Source organism: Tupaia chinensis, unplaced genomic scaffold (assembly GCF_000334495.1).
Source record: "Tupaia chinensis unplaced genomic scaffold, TupChi_1.0 Scaffold138757_1, whole genome shotgun sequence".
NCBI lineage: Eukaryota > Metazoa > Chordata > Mammalia > Scandentia > Tupaiidae > Tupaia > Tupaia belangeri.
The window spans coordinates 2,994,187-3,018,321 of NW_006198649.1; the positions used below are offsets into that span (position 1 = coordinate 2,994,187).

The window sequence follows — 24,135 nt, forward strand, 5'->3', positions numbered from 1 at the left end:
CCAAGGAAGTTGTCAGGAGTGATTTCAAACAGATCACAACTTTTCAGCAGAGATATTGAGAAATTCAACTTTAGCAGACTATGCTGTCCACATTTCAAGAGTCAGGTCATTGCACGTCCCTGTTTTGCTTTCTGCCCCATGGCATATTCTCAAAGCACAAAATATGAAATGTGCATGTCTCGTGGAGCAGTGAAGGCCAAGAACATCTGTCAAATCAATATCCATCTTTTATGATCCCAGGTAACAGGTTGTAGCTTGCTTTAGCTTTTACCATGCTAGTTATGTCATGAAAAAGGAAGAAACACAGATAACATATTTTCTGTATATGTTTAAACTTCACTTGGTGCTTATAGAGTACAAACAGCATAGCTTAATAAGGAACAATGATCAGGGCTGCAGGTAGTGTTTAAGAGTGCTAGACTCCCACATGGCTGACCACGGTCCGAGTCTCAGACCTGACAGCTTGCTTTCTCACTTTCCGTCTCTCTCTGTTGCTCTGTCCCTCTATGGTCAAATTTATGAATAAATAAATAAATAAATAAATAAATAAATAAGTTAAATAAGATAATTCTTTTTTTTGGAGAGGTTTTTGCTATAGGGCACGTGCGCTCGCCAGACAGACAGAGAGAGACAGAGAGACAGAAAGCGAGAAATCACTCCCCAGGGGGGATGGTCACACCGCAATCCCTTCTTCTCCATTCCCCTCTCGGGATCTTGGGCACGCACGCACACGCGCCCGGCATGAGTTTTAAGCCACCGGGTCCGGGATACGAACCGCGGTCAACTACATGGGAGTCCAGCAACATAGCCATTATGCTAACTGCTGATTCCCAAATAAGATAATTCTTAAAAAAAAAAAAAAAAAGAACAATGATCATGTAGTTATATATTAGGCAACTTTGATATAGGTATATTATTTTTCCTTGATTTGGGGATATTAGCTCAAAATCTTGGCCTTAAATGTCTTCAGGGGACCAGAATAACCAAAGGAAACAAACACAATACAACTATGTATCATTTTTGTGTAACTGTTACTCCTTTAACCATTTATATTATTTTCTATTAGATTGTTTTCTCTAGATTTTACTATATTCTAGACCCCAACTTTCAGAGAGTAAAGAGCGAAGGTTTATTTTCGCTCATGTTCTATGCTTAAGGAAGTCAGTGCTTTTATATAAGTCAACCACTTGATGCCAAATTCACTGTACAGTTTTAAGAACAGGATTAGACTTGTACTTAAACACCCATGTTAGTTTAAGAGTAAAAATATAAAACTTAGTATATCACCATCATTTAGGAAAATATTTTACTTCTCCTTTTTACTCTAGAATAATATCACAAAGAGACATCATATTAAAGTAGAGAAAATAATCCCTTCTCTTCCATTGGGTATATCAAAAAGTTACAATAACGTTGATATTTACATGCCATATACAATCTTTAAATTTAATATTCATAATATTATTTATCATCTGATTTAAAAAATCAGATGATATGTAAAACTTATAGACATTGTGCCACTTCTTCACTCAAGAAACCTAAAAAGATTTTTTGTTTTTATAATATTCACCTTACATGGCAAAATATGTTCACTGCTATTATTAGAAATAAGATAACTGAAATGGGGAAAAATATCTTGAAAATTTATTTATTTATTTATTTATTTATTTATTTATTTATTTAGTGAGCAGGGGAGTCTATATTTGAATCCAAGCCTATCTAATTCTAAATTTGACATATGTTGTGTCTCCATGTTAGCACATTCATTGATTAGTCATCCAAATCTATTGATGGGATTAAATTGCATTTAATTTGACCAATAGATGGCATAATGGTTTTGTTCTTGGACTCCCACCTAGTTGACTGGTTTGAGCCTGGACCCAGTGGTTTCAAATTCACACTGGGTGTGTATGCCTGCATGCCCAAGATCCTGAGTGGAGAATGGAGGAGAATGTGTTGAGGCTTGTCCATCCCTCCTTGGGGGTGATTTCTCACTTTCTGTCTCTCTGTCGCTCTCTGTCTCTCTGGTGAGCGCAATGCCCTATAGCAAAATCCTTCTCTATAAAAGAAAAAAATGCATTTAATTGCATATTTGTCATTTTTTATAATATTAAATTGGTTTCCATATCAACTTATAGATATTATGTCACTTCATTAGTCAAGATATGCTTGCCATTAGGCAAATACTTTTAGAACTGACACATCTTCATGAAAATAAATCAACAGTTTCTTAGTTTGCTGCGTCCTGGACAGGAACACCATTTTCATCACTGAGTTAGTACAATTTGGCATGCCCAAGTTGCTATAATGCAATATTATTTTATAAACAGAAGAATTAGTGACTAAATGGATGGGTGGATAAGAAAAGAAAGGAGTTAAAAAAGAAAAAACAAATATTTATTGTGGTTTTTATAACATATGTAAAATGTTTCCCATAATGGATTAACATCACTTTCAATGAGAGATGTCTAGTAGCTAAGTAAAAGTATTTTTTTAAAAAATAGGATTATGCATTCTTCATAGACTAGTGCATGGCACATCTTTATTAACACTTCTAAGTGTGATTTGGTCGTATGTGTTCAACAATGATCCCTTCATGCTTTCACACATCCATTCTTTCATTGTGTCTATCTGCAGATCTATAATTGACCAGATATATGCACTGATTATGTACCAGAAATTACCACAGTTCAAGTCCCAGAACCTGGCAACTTGAAGATAACCCTGGGCACATGTGCATGTATGTGCAAAATTCAGAGAGGAGAATGGCGAAGGGATTGCAAAATAGCCATCCCTCCTTTGGGGGATAATTTTCACGTTCCCTCTCTGTCTCCAACAAGTACATGTGCCCTATGGCAAAAAAACAAAAAAACAAAACAAAAAAAATGAAGAAAGAAAGGAAAAAGAAAAAGAAAGAAATGAGGGAAAAATACAAGGATGCATAATAAATCTCTACCCTTACATAAATTGTAATCTAGTATAGCCATAAACAAATGCACAAATACTTCTGAATGTATTTATAAAGAAATAAAAAAAGACTGTATCATATTTATGATTGTATTTTGAACAAATATATAAAGATATTTTTAACTGACCCCTAATAGTCATTTTTTTCTGTAGTGTAAAATTTTACTGTAATAATTTATAGCATTTTGGATTTATAGGAGACATTTATCTTTATTTCCTGAATCAATTTTTAAATCATTGCCTGTATAAACTTCCTCACCTTAAATATAAGAAAAGTAACACTTGGGTTAGGAAAGAAATGTTAGTAAATAGACACCTTTAGTCATAAGTTTTCAGATATTTCTGTCTGCAACATAGTCTTATGAATGTTAAGCAAGTCTGGTGTTTTGTGACTAGCATTTATGTAGGACAGACAAATTTGTTAATCATATTGAAAGTGAATCTTTCTCATTTTATTGTTTATATTCTTTTCAAACAATTAAAATTAAAAAACAATTTTTTTAGACCTGCAGGTTTTAGATTTTGAGAAAGGCTGAATGGTAGTGATTAGAAAGTTATTTAATTATAAATTGTTTGGTTCTGGAAAGCTTTTATTGAATATGTAGGAATCATCGAGAAATCTTGTTACATGTGTCAGCTCTTTAGTGCAGCAGTGAAGCACTGCTTATGGGAAAGCGGCTCCCATGCTGACCGTGTTTGAATTCCAGGCATGGTCAGCCTGAATCATGCCCGGCATGTGAGCGAGTGCTTCACATCCCAAGGGCTGCAGGAGTCGAGGAAGGAGACTGCGATAGACTAGACCCTGTGGAGGGTACTCATCTTTCTCTCACTCCCACATACATAGAAGCTGCCATGAATTAAAAAAGAAAGGAAGGAAGAAGGAAGGAAGGAAGGAAGGAAGGAAGGAAGGAAGGAAGGAAGGAAGGAAGGAAGGAAGGAAGGAAGTAGAAAGCAAGAAAGAAAGGAAAAGAAAAAGAAAAAGAAATGTTATAACTAGAACAAGAGCTGTACTTGAAGTACCAGAAAAGAGACAGTTATCTATATAGCCGGTTCATGTCCTAATGATTCAGACTACAGATTAACAGCGGGCTAACATTCGTATCTAACTGCATGAACACTGCAACCGAAAGTAAATTGAATGTTTTTGGAGAGCTAAAGTTATATATTGTACTTTTGTATTTTTTGTTTGATGTTATTTTTGTTGTAGGGCACATTTGCTCACCAGAGAGAGACAGAGAGATAGAAAGTGAGAAATTACCCTCAATAGGGATGGCCACGCAGCAATCTCTTCTCCTCCACTCTCCTCTTGGAATTTTGGGCATGCATGCACATGCACCTGGTGTGATTCTCAAGCTGCTTGGTCCAGGACTCAAACAGCAAAGTTAGCCAGCACCTATGGGAACTAGTACTTTAAACGCCATGCCACCTACTGTACTTTAAAAAATGCATACTCAGGAACCAGCAGTTAGCATAATGGCTATGTCACTGAATTCCCACGTAGTCAACTGCAGTTCGTGTCCTGGACCCGGTGGCTCAGAGAACTCATGCCGGGCACGTGTGCATGCGTGCCCAAGATCCCAAGAGGAGAATGGAGGCGAAGGGATTGCGGCGTGACCACCATCATCCCCTGGGGGATGATTTCTCACTTTCTGTCTCTATGTCTCTCTCTGGCTGGCGAGCACACGCGCCCTATAGCGAAAACCTCTCAAAAAAAAAAAATGCATACTCAGAAATCTTGTAATTACACCTCCTGGCAGCCTACCATAGCTCCAAATTAGTATAGTATTAGTGTACCTTGAATACCACTTACTAACTGCATTTGGATATGCCAGATACTCCCATTATAATTTCATAATTCACTATCCTATGCCTTGTAAATTCTAAGAATTAGAAAGGGCCTTCTTTGGGGCTAACAGATGGCATAATGGTTACTTCGCTGGACTCCCATGTATCAACCCCAGTTTGAGTCCCGGACCCTGTGGCTCAAACTCGGTCCAGGTGCGTGTGTGCGTGTCCAAGATCCCAAGAGGAGAATGGAGGAGAAGGGATTGTGGCATGGCCTTCCCATCGGGGGTGGGGGTGGAGGGAGAGGAGTGATTTCTCACTTTCTGTCTCTCTGTCTCTCTCTGTCTTTCTGGGGAGTGCATGCGCCCTATAGCAAAAACTTCTCAAAAAAAAAAAAAAAAAGAAAGAAAGAAAGAAAGGGCCTTTCTTGGATATTTTATAAAATCTTTATTGTTTACTTTTGTGCTAAAGCATAAAATATTCAGGTAGCAAACTTGTAGCTTGAATGGCAGTGAGTATTGAGATTTTCTCCCTATCATTTTGTGTGTTTTTAGAACAATTCTGGAATTCAGTACTCATCTTGGGAGCTTTCTACTGATATTGCAGCACGCATTCCGCTTTACTTCCCACCTTTAGCTATAGAATTGTAACCAGCATCTCTAATGTAATAGCCTACCTTTATGCCTTCAATTACAGCCACCATATTACTTAATACTAATTTTATGATAATTCCTTTTCCTTTTCAGTTGATGCATGTAATCTATTCGGTTAAGTAGAAATTGTCCACTCACTCTAAAAAATGTCTTATGCCTTTCTGATCTGCTTTCAATAAAATTTCCATGAGAATATCTAGATGGTGAAAGTTTTTCATCACTAGATATTTCATGGTTTTTAATATTTATTCGGTCATCATTTAACACTTCAGTGGCCATTTCTGCTTCAGTGGAATTCTGCGAAGAATTTTATGTTAAAATACTTCTAACTTAATCCACTCAAATTTAACAAACTTATTTTTTAGTATTCTTGGTAAACTAGATTTTATTCTTTTATCTATATTTCTTCTCCTTAAAATAAATCACCTTTAAACAATTTTAACTAACTTTATTTTTTTTTATTTCATGGCTACTTCATCAATTAAAACTTGTCACTGTTTTTTACCTTTCTTAAAATAGTTGTTCATCAAAATTTATTGACCTTTAACAAATTTTATTTTACTTTATCACATTAACACCTCTCAGAAATCAAGAACTCTTTCTGACCAGATTTTCTTAACAATAAAGTAAGACTAATTTTGTCTTACTAATCTTTTTAGTACTAGTTAACACATAAAAGTTAATGTAATGTTTTAGAAGTGGTTATTATAGAATATTATTATATGATTGAATCATGTATGCTTATTACTGTTATGTTTTAAGATCTAAAATTCTTTAAAGAAAATAATGCAGAGTAATATCTTTTGCCACATAGGAAGTAGCAGTGAAATTTCGATTAAGAATAGTACTGAAGGGAGGCCTCCAGGTGATGTAGTGATTAAGGTGCTAGGTTCCCACATGGCCAATCGTGATTTGAGTCCTGGATCTAGCAATTCCAAACTCATGCTGGAAACATGTGTATGAGTGCCCAAGTGCCCTACAGAAAAAAATCTCTGAATAAACAGAATTATAGTACAAAAGTAGAAATGATTTAAGATATGGCATTTTATTATTTTTTATTGGTTTATTTTTTGGAGAGGTTTTTGCTATAAGGCATGTATGCTCACCAGAAAGAAAGAAACAGACAGAGAGAGATACAGAAAGTGAGAAATCACCTCCTAGGGAGGATGGCCACACCACAATCCCTTCTCCTTTGTTCTCCTCTTGGGATCTTGGGCACGCATGCCCCCGCCCCCAGCATGAGTTTAAGCCACTGGGTCTGGGACTCGAATTGTGGTCAACTACGTGAGAGTCCAGCGACATAGCTATTACTCCAACTGCTGGTCCCAAAATATGGCATTTTATTTTAACACAAATTAGTTTGATAAAATTATTTTAAAAAACTGAATTAATGAGATATAGTGTAAATTATTGTGCAAGTGCAAAAATGTATTAACTTAGCTACAGTGAAGATTATACTTATGCTTTTTTATATTTTAGTTGAATTTATAAGTAATGAACCTTTGAAGATATAGTGGATATATCTATCTTATTTTGTAATCATCACAGAAATGTGAGGTTAATATAAAAAAGATATCACTAACCTTCAATAAACTCTCCTTTTTTAAAAAATAGTTTGTCCTTTGTTATTACTACATAGACATCAAGAACATTATTGGCAACATGTCCTAGTTGCTACAGTAAATTTTACTGTTAAAAAAAGTGGATTATTCTAGGCCAACAGGTGGCATAGAGGTTAAGGAGCTGAGCTTCCATATGGTCAACTGTGGTTCAAGTCCCAGGACCTGGTGGCTTGGAACTCACACTGAGCTACGTGAGTGCCCAAATGTCTCAGGAAACCAGTGGAGGAGAAGAGATTGCAACATGACCATCCTTCCTGGAGAGGGGAGTGATTTCTTGCTTTCTGTGTCTCTGGCATGTGCTCGATAGTAAAAATCTCTGTTTAAAAAAAAGACAAAATATTGGGACCAGCAATTAGCGTATTGGCTATGTCGCTGAACCACGTAGCTGACCGCGGTTCAAGTCCTGGACCCTGTGGCTTAAATTCATGCTGGGTGCATGTGCATGCGTGCCCAAGATCCCAAGAGGAGACTAGGAGAAGTGATTGTGGCGTGACCATCACCCCTGGGGGGGTGATTTCTTGCTTTCTATCTCTCTTTCTCTCTCTGTCTTTCTGGCAAGCACACGTGCCCTATAGCAAAAAAAACCTCTCCAAAATAAATAAATAAATAAATAAATAAATTGTTAATTCAGTGTCCAACAGGTGGCGAGGTGGTTAGGGCACTGGACTCTCACATGGTCAACCATATTTCAGTCCTAGACCTGGTGGTTTGAAAATCACACTTGAGGGACAAGCAGATGGCATAAGGGTTATATTGTTGGACTCTCACATAGCTGGCCACAGTTCGAGTGCTGCACTTAAAACTCACGCTGAGTGTGTGTGTGTGTGCATGTCCAAAATTTCAAAAGAAGAATAGGTGAGAAAGGATTGTGGCGTGGCCATTTTCCCTGCGGGGTAATTTCTCACTTTCTGTCTCTCTGTCTCTCTGTATTTCCAGCACAAAGAGACAAAAGTCTCTCTCTCAAAAAAATAATCATAAAAAAACACTGGATGTGTGTGTGCAAGTGCCCAAAATCCCAATAAGAGATTGGAGGAGAAGGGACTGCCACATCTACATTTCCTTTTCAGAATAATTTCTCACTTTCCCTCTCTCTGACTCTAGCAAGCACACATGCCCTTCGGCAGAAACTTAAAAAAAAAAATTATTCAAATAATATTTTGACTTATTTAAGAACCTGGTGCTCTCATGTGCAAGAGGGAGTAAGAAAAATTGTTCATTTATCAAGGCATAGTTGTTATAAGATGTATTTCTAAAATTTATTAGCTGTACTTCTTTGGGCAAATTATTTGAAAACATGCTTTCTCATTTTATAGAGTAAATAATTCCTACTCATAATGTCCTAATAGAAAATGAATTTCAAGTGTATTTTTATATAAAAGTTTCTGTCCTAAAATCTGTCACAAAATTCACCAAATAGTAATTGAAACTTGTGCATAATTTCAGATAAAATTGGGGTAAAAGTTTTATAAATTAATTCTATATATTAACAAACAATTATGAACATAAAAATTAGCAAATCTTATATATATACATGGGATAATTTTATATAAGAGAGTTAGAAACAATAGAGGGGAAAAAGTTTTAAAGGAAAATTAAGCAAGTGAATAATTTTTAAAAAATATCTGTCCCAAAATGCAAATTTTTTTCCATTTCATAGTGCTGCTGTATAAGGAAAGGAGGTGTAAATGGCACTGGGGGCTTCGTGGGGTGTAGAATGTCAAAGTCAAGGACACCGGGCCAGCTCCTTAGTGCAATCATTTAGGACTTGCATAAGGAGCAAGATCCCACATGGTTCACAGCAGTTCGAACCCAGACCCGCTGGTTTGAAAAACATGCTGGGTGCATGTGTGTGCATACTCCAAGTCCTGATGTGATAAAAAAATGGAGGAAAAATGATTGGACCATGGCACGGTCATGACCTGTTGGGTAGTGTTTTCTCCCTCTCTTTGAGGAGCACATGAGCCCTCTGGCAAAAAGCAAAGCAAAACATAACAAAACAAACAACAAAAAAAGTTAGCTATATCATGTAATCTGCCAGAGGCTCCATGCACTCAGCAGAGAAACAAAGTAAGAAAGTACTCATTACAGGGAATGGTCAGGCCAGCCACAATCCCTTCTCCATCTCCCCTCCTTTGGGGATTTTGGGCATGCAGGCACAAAACTGCGCAGTAAGTCACATGGGATCCAGCCACCCTAATCACTACGGCCTAGGCTTGCCCAACATATAATTTTTCTAATTTTTTTCACTACATGGAAATATTTGTAAATAAATCAGATGCATAATATATCATCATTATTTTTCATTTTTAATGAATGAAAGTTTAGGAGCACAGACACACACATATGTGCACTATGCAGTTTTCCCCAAGGCTTCCTTAATACCTTGGTAGCATTATTATTCCTCTGAGGAGAAAGATAAGGGTATATTAAAAGATTTTTCTTTCTGAATGCCTCCGTCATCATGGTAATAAGGACAATTCCACATATATATAAGAAGAGAAATTCAATTTCAATTTGCTTTAAGGTTCACCTTTAAATTTCACTGTGTTCAGAAGAGTCCCTGACCTTTAAATTTCATGAAGAGAGGGCATAGATATTAATCTCATTATTTTATTTTAAAGTCCTCCCATAGTGGGTGACTCTGGACCACATTTCTACAAAATGACACAAGTAATTCATTGATCATCGTTACAGTGAAGAACAATACCTAAAGATTTTAATATGCCTTCAATGTTTTAGATCTGATTTTAATTCTTTTTATAATAATTACTACTTCAGAACTATCATTATTTTGGACAATTTAATTATATGTCTGACAGTTATGCTATTAAATGTAATCATTTCCTCTTTTTTTCTAAGAGGTTTTTGCCTTGGGACGCATGACTTGCCTGACAGAGAGAGACAGAGACAGAGACAGTGAGAGAGAAAGTAAGAAATCACCTCCAAGGGGGATGGCCATACCACTGTCCCTTCTCATTCTCCTCCTACAGTCTTGGGCACAAATGCACATGTGTCCAAAGTGAGTCGGAAGTCACCAGGTCTGGGACTCAAACTGTGGTCGACCATGTGGGAGGTCCGTGATGAAACACTATGCCATCTGCTGGCTCCAATAACTTCCAATTTAAAAAGTACATTTTTCCCTTATATATGCTAAACTGATGCTGATATTCTCAGGCTTTATGTGCCTCCTAGCAACATCTGTAAACCAATTCCTTTACCTGAGATAGTCTACAATCCTACAGAAAATTATAACTAAACAAAAAATACTGCAGCTATACAACAATTGCACAGACTGTTAAAGGAAATGATAAAATGGCTAACAATGTGTTTCATAGTAAGAGTCAATGGAGAATCAATTACAATACATAAATAAATAAATAAATAATCCACTCAGTTTTCTAGGTACTCTGTAAAGAACTTTCGCTGAAGCTATTCAATCTTTTGAGCTATCATGTTAGATGTGTATATTATTATCACCATAGAAATAAAAATTTGGTTTAAAACGTTTGGTAAAAGAACAAAATCTGTGGAACATAATAATTTACCTAAAATATTTCTTGAGATATGATTTGTGAATTACTTGCATCAGATTTCACCTTGTTAAAATATAAATTCCTGGCCATAATCTCAATCCACTTTATGAATTCTCTTGCTTATGCACTTCAGAATCTGAATTTTATCAAATTTTGCAGTTTCATAACAATTATTCTAGTCTAGAACATGAAGGAAATGTCATAAAATATGGGGTAATGAAGTGCATTTTATGCTTACAGCTATTAAGGTCATAGAAAAATAAGATTAAGTAAATAATGTTGCAGTAATACTACTTCAGAACTATCATTATTTTGGACAATTTAATTATATGTCTGACAGTTATGCTATTAAATGTAATCATTTCCTCTTTTTTTCTAAGAGGTTTTTGCCTTGGGACGCATGACTTGCCTGACAGAGAGAGACAGAGACAGAGACAGTGAGAGAGAAAGTAAGAAATCACCTCCAAGGGGGATGGCCATACCACTGTCCCTTCTCATTCTCCTCCTACAGTCTTGGGCACAAATGCACATGTGTCCAAAGTGAGTCGGAAGTCACCAGGTCTGGGACTCAAACTGTGGTCGACCATGTGGGAGGTCCGTGATGAAACACTATGCCATCTGCTGGCTCCAATAACTTCCAATTTAAAAAGTACATTTTTCCCTTATATATGCTAAACTGATGCTGATATTCTCAGGCTTTATGTGCCTCCTAGCAACATCTGTAAACCAATTCCTTTACCTGAGATAGTCTACAATCCTACAGAAAATTATAACTAAACAAAAAATACTGCAGCTATACAACAATTGCACAGACTGTTAAAGGAAATGATAAAATGGCTAACAATGTGTTTCATAGTAAGAGTCAATGGAGAATCAATTACAATACATAAATAAATAAATAAATAATCCACTCAGTTTTCTAGGTACTCTGTAAAGAACTTTTGCTGAAGCTATTCAATCTTTTGAGCTATCATGTTAGATGTGTATATTATTATCACCATAGAAATAAAAATTTGGTTTAAAACGTTTGGTAAAAGAACAAAATCTGTGGAACATAATAATTTACCTAAAATATTTCTTGAGATATGATTTGTGAATTACTTGCATCAGATTTCACCTTGTTAAAATATAAATTCCTGGCCATAATCTCAATCCACTTTATGAATTCTCTTGCTTATGCACTTCAGAATCTGAATTTTATCAAATTTTGCAGTTTCATAACAATTATTCTAGTCTAGAACATGAAGGAAATGTCATAAAATATGGGGTAATGAAGTGCATTTTATGCTTACAGCTATTAAGGTCATAGAAAAATAAGATTAAGTAAATAATGTTGCAGTAAGTAATTTTTCTTCCCAACATTAATGAACCAGGAAAGAGAAATCAAAGCATGTTAAATCAGTAAAACTTTACCAGGCAGCCACTGACTGTATGAAACTGCCAAAAGCAATACTTTCAATTGAGGATGTAAAGAAAGAAGGATAAATGATGATTTTAAGCAGATAAGTAAGAATCTATCATCTTTCTATCTCTTATCCAACAATACTTTGTTAAATTTATGTAAGTGTTTAAAATGTTGGGACCTGCCATGTAGTGCACTGAATAAGAGCTATACATTGTATGCTGAATTCCACATGATCAACTGTGTTTTGAATCCTGGCCCCAGCATCCTGAAAAACATGAGTGTGCATGCCCCAAATCCTGATGCGTTGGCAAAATTATGGAAAAACAATTGTGATGTGATCAGATCCCACTGGGTGTTGCTTTCTCTCTCTCCCTCTCTCTCTCTCTCACACACACACTTTTTCTCGCTCTCTCTCCCTGGTGAAAGTACACACCCTCTGCAATTTTTAAGAAATGTTAAGTAATTCCGGGTGGGATAGTGATCAGTATATATGATGAAACTGATTTTTATTGTCTTGAGTTAAGAGCATATGTAGAGTAATTATACAATGAATGATATACAGGTGTTTATGATGGGGAAGAAAAAAGAAAGATTGCTTTGGAGGGCCATGCAGGGCTAACTTGAAGATAATTGTCTATGCCTAAGTAGCAGGGAGCACAGGATTGGCACAGTGCAGATAAAAGACCATAGTATGATAAAAGAAGACCATAGTATGGACTATGGTTTTTCCTTAAGGAATATTGAAAAAAGAATCCATACCAGAGAAATTATAGTCAGTATGATTATACAAATAATTTAGTGGGGGATTGGACAGGAAAATTTGATGATCTACACACGTTCTAGTTCTTAAATGCTCTGCCACTAATGGCTTTGATCCTTGAAGTCTACTGGGAAGATTTATGAATTTCTGTAAAGATGGTAAAATGAAAACTTGGTCTTAAATCAACCATTGGAAGAAGAACTTGTGGAGCAGTAAATGCCTTAAGTTATAATTTTGTAAAGTAGGCAACAAGAATAATGATTTCTATATGATTTAATATCTCAGAAGAGATTATTTTTTAAGACAGGAACAAATGCAGAATAGTGGAACATATCTTATTTTATCATTGGCCATAAAACATCATTTTATAAGGAGTAGAGAGAGATTTGCAAGGTGATCATCAGCTGATTAAGATGTATAACTGTTAAAATTAATTATTATTTCTCTAGTGCAGTCTTTGAGAGTTATTTCTAGTATGTAGCAAGTAAAGTATTTCCTGAAGATTAGGAATTTAAATGTGCTCCCACAACTTAAAAGAAGAAAGAATTATGAACAATAACAGGTGACTTCTTTGATCTATCATACATACAGGTTCCAAGTCATGAATAAATTAGAAAATTATACCATACTTTAACACATAGCACCTGTCCTACTTAAATAATTTCGTTGTATGGATTAGAATCACACTATCCTTATCCTCTTACTTAAAAATCTTCCTGGATTATCTGGAGCTCTGAAGGCATTTTTCATAACTTCCTATTTAAAATATATGATATTCACATCAGAACATAATCTGGTCAATTAGCATTTGCTCTTCTAATTCTTGAGTCATTCTAATTTTTTACTTCAGTGAATTTTAGTAAAATGAGGAGCCCCAGAGGTTCTTATCTCTAGTAGCACAATTAAATATGAGGGGGCTTCAAAAATTTTTTGGAAAAATGGAATTAAAATATGAAATTGTTTTGGTTCCAAAAAATGAAAATCTATAGATTTTTCATAATATGTATTGCCTTTGAAATATTTGAAAACCCTCATCAGGCCATTTTTATTATATAAGATCAAACTCAGTTTAGCTTGCTTTATAAAATAAGGTAATGTAAAGAGCCAAGTTTGATATTTTAGTAAATAATTCAAAATAATTGCACACATTTATGCTTGTACACATTAACTATCAATATATATTAAAATTACTGAGCAATCCATATTTTTTTCACTGAAGCAAGTAAATCATTCTCATTGCTCAACTAGGAAGATAAGAAGGATATAAAATCTACATAAAACAAAAAGAATTTGCAATCATTAGAATTCACCCCAAGGACGTGTTTCCAAAATGTTCCTAAATTCTTAATTTGAATTATCTTCTGATTTTTCAAGAATCAGAATATGTAAATATTTTTCTAGATTATTCATCTGCAAAAACCAGAATTGAGGAAGAAAAACGCGTTTCAAATTAATGGTTGTTCACTTTATTCTAATTATTTAAACATGTGCTCATTCCATTACCTCACATTTTAAGTAATAAACACAGAGTCTTAGAACTGGCCTTAAAAGTTATTTAATAATTTTCTGATAGCATGGTTTATAATAAATGGGATAGGTAGAATATTATAAAAGATGGATGGTAACAGCAAAAGTTGGTCTAATGCATGAATTATGACCTAATTACTGTATCAATGATGATACTAATTTTCATTTAAATCATGCTCCATACTCATAGTTTACAATTTATCATTATTAATCAAATAACTGTATTTTTGAATAGTAGCATTATTTGTCAATTATGCTGATTTAATACTTTCTGAAGCAAAATTTTAAGTTTATGATTTGAGTTTGTCAGCAATATTTTATGAGAATTTGCCCTTGTTTTAAGTCAGCCAATGCTGTCTTTTGAATATCACAATAATTCACATGTCATGATGGAAGCCAAATTCAGTAAAGAGTTTCTGCTATCTGAATAAGCTATGACAGAATTGGCTAAGACCTTAAAATTACAGTTATCTAATTTTGCTCACCATTCCAGAGAGATCTATTGGAATGGTTCTATTCTTCTGTTGTGTGAAAGCTACTATTCTTGATATGGTATTTGAGAGTCATTTTAAAATGGAACTAAAGCCAATTAAATTGTTTCTCTGTGGATTTCTTTTGACAGATGCACAGAGGAATCTTGTTTTAAGCCAATAAGCATTATTCAAACACAACTAAAACTGTTCTTGCTTCTATTTTGATGGGGCCAGTTAATTACGTAGTTGTGATTTTCATTTTGAAAATGGAATTTAATCAGATCTATTATTGTTATCTTCCACTAGGCTTCTCATAATAGTATCACGGTACATATATGGGAGAAAAAGTTCAGTAAAAACTTGGGCACATTCTCTTGATCTCATAGTAGCAGAAGTATGTTTTAAAATGAGAAATTGTTGTATTTCCTTATCTCTAATTAGGAGAGCTAAAATTTTGTAGCTTGAATTATGAGGCAGATGATCCTTTGTTGTCTGGTGGTTAGTTCTTCCTTGTTCTTGGAAAAACCAGAAAAACAAACTTCAGAACTTTAGTCAAAAAGGATTACTTAATACAAATTAATTTTTTGTGACTTGTAATTTTCGGTGATCTTCACACTAATTTCCAACTCTTAGTGAAGATTTCAATCATGCTATAAAATGTGCCCATTGTAACACAGAATAAAGAAAAATGACTATGGTTGAAAAGTTGTTAACAACTGAAGCCCTACTGAAGTTAATCTTAGCATACTGAAATATGCAAGAAATTAACAGAAATCTCTACCTCATATTCATGAATCTGTGATGACTAGCTACTATAACATTTTATTTGCTTAAAGCTACTGCATTAACAGACTCGTGGGTTTTGTTATTCACTGGTATTTTTTGTTGTTCTTGGATCTTTGCAGATGTTCCACCAACTGGTCGGGCACACAGTGTGAGAGACCAGCCCCAAAGAGCAGCAAATCTGATCATATCAGTACAAGTAAGTTCCTCGGATCAAGGTCTTGATGGTCTACCTAATATAGAAATAATTTCTTTTCTTTATGTTGACTAAGGAAGGTGAGTCTTTGAGAGCCTTGTTGAGGAATTTTGTAAGAGATTCGCTGCAATCCAGGTGATATTCAAAGACAAAGGACTGAGCTCTCTTCTAATGACAGTTTTCTTTCATTTTAATGAAGAAACTGAATATTTTATTACTTTTTTAAAATTTTGCTGCAAAGCTGTTGTTTCAGCTGTATAAAATAGCACCAGCAGATGCAGTGTATTGCAAAACTAAAGTAGCTCTGTTCAACACTATACAATTAACAAAAACTTTTCTCTACTCTCAGTTATTTCCAATGGAGAGCTCATCATGAACTGTTCTGACCCAAATCCTGGAATGCATAGAAGCAAGATATAGTGTTATATAAGACTTAGGATAACAGTGCTATCACTAATTACATAATTTTTATAACTAGTTTTTATTGCAGATAATTTCCTGAATTCTGACTACTTGAGCCTAGTCTAAGAATCATAGACTATTGTGATGTATTTTGTGTATATTAGTAGCATGACCATTAGAAAGTGAAGGGGTATTTCCTTCCAGTGGTAGTGTTCAGAGTATTTTTGTTTTTCCACTAGTATTGCTAAAAGTTGCTGTTTTAAGTCTTCTATCAACCACTCATTTAAGACAACTATGCCAGATTAAGTTGTTTCATATAACTTTATTTAACAGCTCTATTTTCACTCTTCAATAGGCTATGAGAATAGACTTCTTCACTTACTAGTTCATCTCGTTCTGAAGGGTTATTCATGTCATCTTGATCAGCCAACCATCTTCATAACAAGACTTGTTGAAGAGTCCTAGACTTTTTTCAAGAATTTGATTAATTTGTTACTTCTCCTGAGAGAAGAGAATAGAGTTTGCTAGCAACTTTTACACTTTTCAAAGCACTGAACGCATTTTGTTTATTCAATTTTGTCACAACTTCAGGCAGACAACAGTAAACAACATCTCGCAAAGCTTCCTATGCAAATTTTTTACAATACCATTTTCTGCTAGCCATTCATGCTTCTCCATTCACAGTGTGCAGATGGAGCCTCCCCTCAGCTGACAGTGTGAAGCGAGCAGGGTGTTGTAGGCACCGAGGCCACACAGAGGCTGGCAGTCATAGCCCACGTGCTCCACACCACTCGCTACACCATGTTCACAGGACTGATGAGTTTTCATGTGATGACACTTATGTGTTCTTTTAAGCAGAATGAATCTCAAACTTGAACAATTTTCAGAACACATATCTGAAAACCTAGCAGTAACTTTTCTTAGGAGATGTTCATTAGCTATAAAGGTCGCAGATACTATTATGCTCCAAGAAGAATATTAACTGCATGTTTTAATTTTTTAAAAATATCTTGCTTGAAATACATATAAATTTGTTGTAGAAAAAAACGGATTTTACTCATTAATCTTAAAGAGAAGTAAATTAACAAGCCATTTTTAGTGAAGATTAAAGTTGACTTATTAATTCTTTGTCTTTAAAGTACTGGTTTGGAAGTATATTAGGATACAAATTGGAACTAGCTGGTGGCATGGTGGTTAAGGTGTCTGGGTTCCACATTGCAGTCTGTGTGGTTCACATCCCAGATCCAGAGGCTTGAAAAACACAGCACACTCGTGTATATTTGGCCAAAAGTCCAAAAGGAAGAAGGAAGAAAAGGAATTATGGCATTACCATCTCCCATGAGGGGTATTTTCTCACTTTCTCTCTCAGGCAAGCGCTTGTACCCTCCAGCAAGTTAAATAATAATATATAAATCGACATTTTGAAGTATTCTTTTGTGTAGCCATCAGATCTGGTCTATCCACGTCATTATTCTGTGTCCATGTGTATTTTCTAATAACTTAAATAATGGTATAAATATTTTCAAAATAAAAATCTAAAATATAGGGGCCAGCAGTTGGAGTAATGGCTATGTTGCTGGACGCCCATGTGGTCGAACGTGGTTTGAGTCCTGGACCTGGTGGCTTAAACTCACACCGGGTGCGTGTGCATGCGTACCCAAGATCCCAAGAGGAGAATGGAGGAGAAGGGATTGCAGCTTGGCCAACCCTCCTCGGGGATGATTTCTCGCTTTCTGTCTCTCTGTCTCTCTCTGTCTTTCTGGCAAGCACACGCACCCTATAGCAGAAACCTCTTCAAAAATAAATAAATAAAAGTCTAAAATATAAAGCTTCCCAGTTCACACACATTAATTTGACCAGGAATAGAGAAACAAAAGTTTTTAATTTCTGTAGAGGAGATAAATGCATTCTTACTGAAGAAAAATAATATCTCTGACTGACAAATGCTTACCTTAATAATTTTTTTCTAGTCTTTCACTGCTATCAAGAAAGATTTCACAAAAGGAAACTAAAACTATTATTATATTTTTGAATTTTTGGAAAAAGAAAGACACTAGCAAAGTCTAAACTGTATGATTTTTGTACCCTCAAACTAGACATCCAATGATTACTAATCCAGCTTTCCTTGTCACTATCTCCAAGTAATTTTTGTGTCATGGATATTTTTCAAAGAACATTATGTGGATTGTCACCATTTAGCAATTGTCATTAGTAAGAATGAGCATCTTTGGAAAACGGTGACAAGGTCCAAAATAAATATTCTGGACATAACTATTTGAATTTGGAGAGGTGAAATCCATGATTTTTTCTCATGGAGCATTTTGGGTTTACCTAAGAATTTACATGCTGCCCTTAAGTTAGGGAAGGAAGAAGGACTCATGGAAGCTGTGGCATATAGCTATAGGTAAAGGCACGGGGACTTGGGGGGATTTGTTTATAAAAGTTGGTGGTGCAGCATACACTTACTTATTTGATATCAAAAGTAGAGGAAAGAAAAGGAAAATACTTTCTCCTCTCTCTTTCCAGGATCTTTAGTTACTATTACTGGCAATCCTTCTGTAGACATGCTAATGTATATGCGATTTCATAAACTATTTGTAAAATTCAACAATCAATAAGAATATTTCTTGGAGTGAAAAATGAAATTGAATTAACCAACCTTTATAGCATACTGACTTTTAAACTAGGGAATATTAAGGTGTTTTAGATTTTTTGTTATATGATTATATTAGTTTTTTGATAAACTAACTTAAATAAAACACAACACCTTTTGAAGAATCAAAAACACTTAAATATTGATAAATCTCTGAAAAGAAAGAAGAAAACTGAGTAAAATGTGTATCACATTTTTGAACTGTATGTAAGGTCTATCCATCAAGACAAAGTGTGGTACTTGGAAAATAGTTTGGAGCAGGGATATTCCAGATGTTTTCATTGGAAAGTGAGGACTCTAATTTCTGGGGCAACAACCTCCCTTATAACAAAATGAATCCAATTATATTCTACATTTCTAAGATAGAGGACATAAAATAAGAATAGGAGTTACAAATAGTTTTGACACTTTTCCAAACATTCTGATTTATTTTCTCCCATTGCTGACTTAAAAATCATTAAATTTGATAAAAGTATCAATGGACATTTAAAGAAGTATTAGCTGTGTAAATGTCAAATTATCACAGAGTCAAGCAAGACTGACAAATAACAACTCTATTATTAACTCTATTAGGTGTTTATCCATTTATGCTTAGAGAAACTGGCCCCAATATCTCTGAAAGGAGAGAACATAGCCTTCCTAAACTAATCCTTCCTAAGGTAGGAGGATTACTTTTATTCTCTTGAGTGAAATGTGGTGGTTTTGAATGGTTGTCAGATGTTCTACATAATTGAACAATAAGAATAGATACTGGGGCCAGCAGGTGGCGTGGAGATTAAGATGATTGGAATTCACATGACCAACCAGGCATGCACGTGTGTGTATCCAAAGTCCCAAGGGGAGAATGGAGGAGAAGGGATTGCAATGTGGCCATCCCTCTAGTGGATGATTTCTCACTTCCTCTCTCAGTTTCTCTCTAGTGAGCAAGACATCTCATGACAAAAAGGAAATCTAAGAGAAAAGATTTTTTAAAAAATATGGATACTTTAGAAATGTATTTTTAAATTTGTATTTCCACTTATGTTGAAGCATCCCATCACCATTAAACCTCATTTGAGAGTGCACTGCCTCTGCCTATGCTGTCAGCTCACGTGGAGATTCACTATTCCAGTTTATGTACAGCTTTTGCAATCATCTTGAGCAACATTTTCTGGCTCTTGATGCTTAAAATACCTAGAAACCAATGTGTTAAATTAGGCAAAACTAGTATCCTAGGACTTTGTGCTTAAGTGTCACATGAAAATCTAGTCTCATTCTTCTGAAGATACTTGAAAAATAAAAATTCAGGGTAATGCAATATTCATTACATTCTTCAATTTTAAATTTGCATGAAGTTTTAAGGAAGTAGAAGTTCAATGTTTACATTGTGCTATTTGTAGTATCTTCTAAATTTAGGGAAGATAAAAATGTATTTTCAGCATTTGTGGGGCAGGAATGTAGAGACGCAGTATTTTACTGTGATGACAACAGAGATGATATATCTGTTATGAAGTCCTCATGTCTCTTCTTTTCCTACTGTGTCCTTATCTCTTTTATATCAGCTATTATATCGTAACACAGAAAAAAAAACTGATTATATAATAGAAGGCATTAGAAGGCATGATAAATTTGCAAAGATAGAGAGAAAACTGAAAAGTGAAACAAAATAATGCCTTTACCCCAATTTTGTCCTTATCTCTTCATATATTCTCCTTGGCAAGCCCTCTTTCTTTGATCTTAGTTATCTCCTCTATGCTAATTATCCCATATGCCTTTCCTTAATCTTAGTTTCTCTCTTTAGTTTGAGACATGGATACCACTGTTTCTTGATGTATGTGGGATCTTCTCAAAGTTTGTGAAAATAGAAAACTATTCAAAGATTTCAAAAATTGTTTGTACCAAAATAAACTCATAAACTCATACTTTAATTCTACTTTTCCACAAAAATATTGGAAATATTTGTATCATGTATAGTCCACAGGAATCACAAACTCAATATGTCCCCAAATAATCACTTTACCCTGACCAACCAGCCATTTCACATTTTTATACTTTTTTTTTTTTTTTTGTCAATGAGGCCTGGAAAAATCTACTTGGCTATCCAAACAACACTCAAGTACCATTTTTAATCTCCCTCTCTCTTTTAAATCAGACCAAACAATACACTCAATAGACATAACTCTCTAAATTTTCTTCTACATTACCCTTTCAACTGTTCAAATGCCTAGCTCATTTTCATAGCTTACACAGTTCTTCATACCTTACCTCTGCTTTCCTCTGCACACATCTGCTTCTGCTACTATCCAGTCTACACTCCAACCAGATTGTCTGTGAATAATCAAGATTTTATCTTTGGGACCATGGCTAAAGATGAGCAATACTTTCTTCTGGGGGAAAGGATAGAGGAGATACTTATTTGATTATTTTAGACAAGTAATTTCTTAAAGTTTTAAATTAGAAGATTATCTTATATGCTAAATTTCTTTAATGAAGATTTGCTGGTGTTTGGATAATCTCCAGTCTAGACTTCTCATTCCAATATCCTCTAGCTAGAGTTTTAAAGAACATTGAGTCATAATACTCCAGGCTTCATATTTTCTTCATAAGACTAAAGAAGACCCAGCCCTCAGGTCTGTATATAGGTGACTACTTGTTGAGTGCACTATTACCAAAATACTATATATATATTTCTATAGACAAGACCTTAGTTGTATACCTCCATTGTGTTAGAGCAACACAGACTTCTCCTAGGATAGTGCTTATGGCATCACATTGAATCAAACCATTTGTCATCTTCTGATACATGTCAAGCAACCTAAGAGGAGGGTCATCTGCATCCTCAGTGCAGAAAAGAGTACTTATTAAGTGTATGTGACTTAGCAGAAATTTTATAGTACTATGAGATAGCTATGCTATTTAAGCTGTTTCCCAATTTATAGATCAGTTAACTGAGACAAAGATAAGGAAATGTTCCTAGTAAGTAGTAGAAGTGACATTTGAATAGTTAGCTTGGCTTCAGAGTCTATCATCTCAGGTGCTGTGTTACACTCCTTGTCTCACAGAAGGTGGTTCTTCAACATAACAGTCTGATAATACAACTCTTCCTTCCTATGGAAGGAATATTTTAGAATCATGTCCCAAAGAAAGACTCACTGTATTTTATATGAAGTTGTTAAGAAAGTCCCTCTACCCTTAATGAGTATAATTTTTTATCAAGTTATAATAATTCATCCATAAAATACTGTTAAAAATAAACTGCAATAGGCTTTATTATATGGTACAATACATATATAACAGTATTATAGGCTTTATTATATGGTACAATATAATAATTATATGTACAATTGTATTATATATAATACTATTACATATGCTTCTTGGAAAAACATTTATTTTCATAAACACCCATCTTAAAATTTGTAAAATATCTGAGGTTATCAGTTGTTTCTACCAATATAAACTATGTTATAAAATAAAACTCCCCAAAAAGTACAACAATTAAAAAAAATGAAAAATCTGTAAAAATTCTTCCCTGCGCTATTTATCCATGACATAAAATGTTTTTGCCGTTACCTTGATTAGTTACATAACTGCATCAGGAGTTTAACCTTTAAATATGGTGCTGGAATCTCTTTAAATGGGATTTCAACTGTCATCTATGATAGGAAGAAGAAAGACAAAGAAAATTTAAAAACCTGTTGTTTTCTAGCATGTATAATTAATAACTTTCTATTCCATAATAATGACAGAAACTCTGTAGAACAAATAAAATATAATTTTTTACATAATTTCAAATTGCAATGAGGAGAAAGAAATTTGTGTATTTCAATATCAATATTTTAGGTATAAAATATCTACAAATTTTACAAATCTTTTAGCAGAAAGACAATTGAACAAAGAAATGGAGATATTTATAAAGTTATTATCAATCAGTTGAAGTCATAGTTTATGAAGAGACCAAGCTGTTCTCTGGTATTTAAATTTTGTGAACAAATGTTAATTAACATTCAAGTTGCCAAATTTTCTACTTCATTAATTACTAATAAATTGCTCATTCTTATAAAGTTCACTTTCCAAAAATGAAGGGATAATATTATATCAAACTCACTAAGTTGCATAGTCCTGGTAACAATATAAAAAATCAAAGTGAATTTTATGTTTTGGAACTTGGCTAAACAAGATGAGCAATATTTTTTTTGTGGAGAGGGAAGAATAGAAGAGATACTTATTTGGTTATTTTAAATGAATTATTCTTTTATCTGGGATTAAAGTATAAGTTTATTTTCATACAAAAATATTTTGAAATTTATACATTTTATTCCAAAATATACTCAAATTGGAAGATTGTATTACATGCAAAATTTCTTTAGTGAAGACTTTGTGATATTTTGGTCATCTCCAGTTTGGACTGTCTTTTCTAGATATCTTCTGGCTAGAGTTTTAAAAACAGATCTTTATTTCTATGATAAAAGCCATAAGTGGCTACTTGTTGAGTTCACTATTACCATTAATTTATTTCCCAGTACTTTTACACATGCATGTATTTGCAGGAAAAACATTTTTTAATAATTCTTATGTTTTTTCTTCAAACTATTCAAGATTCCCAGATTAAATTTTAGTTATGTTACTTTGTTTCTTTCTAAAATTTAATTTTGTTTCTTCCATGAGAAAAATGAAGGAGGGGTTGAGGGACACCCCAAGAGTGTCTTCATACCACAGTTCAGCTGCAGCCCCAACCAGCCAAGATCATGGGCACATGCATGTGTACTTTGTGCACACAGGGAGGCACAGGAATGTGAACTTGGGACTCCCTCAATGTGGCTCTTGCCACCTCTGGTGCAGCCAAAATGTAGGACCTGTGGAAATATGAGGGAGGCATAGGGATGTGAACTTGGGACCCCCTCAATGTGGCTCTTGCCACCTCTATTGCAGCCAAAATGTAGGACCTGTGGAAATATGAACAATATAAAACCCCCAAGACAAGCAATGATCTTTAATGGGTAGGTCAAGGGGCTCTCAGTCTCAGAGGAGTGCAGCCCAGACTAGATGATTCTCTGTGTATTTATTGAGAAAGAAGGTAGGGATGTGAACTTGGGACCCCCTCAATGTGGCTCTTGCCACCTCTATTGCAGCCAAAATGTAGGACCTGTGGAAATATGAACAATATAAAACCCCCAAGACAAGCAATGATCTTTAATGGGTAGGTCAAGGGGCTCTCAGTCTCAGAGGAGTGCAGCCCAGACTAGATGATTCTCTGTGTATTTATTGAGAAAGAAGGACCCAGAAGGGTGGGTACGCATTTATTAAAGTTTTTGCAGTTGCTAAGATAGCAGTAGGACACCCAGACATGTTTGGGGCACATGTCGAATTCTTGATCTGGCCAATGTGGTCACGAGC

General features: G+C 34.7%; 1 protein-coding gene across 1 annotated transcript in view; it reads left to right on the top strand.

Annotated features, from left to right (window-relative positions):
- The window catches only part of LRP1B (LDL receptor related protein 1B), a 1,871,701-nt gene that overhangs the window by 1,840,034 nt on the left and 7,532 nt on the right, over positions 1 to 24,135 (top strand). The window contains exon 91 of the mRNA XM_027765590.1: positions 15,631 to 15,707. Within this exon, the coding sequence (XP_027621391.1) occupies positions 15,631 to 15,707 (77 nt within the window). The remainder of the gene's footprint in view (positions 1 to 15,630; positions 15,708 to 24,135) is intronic.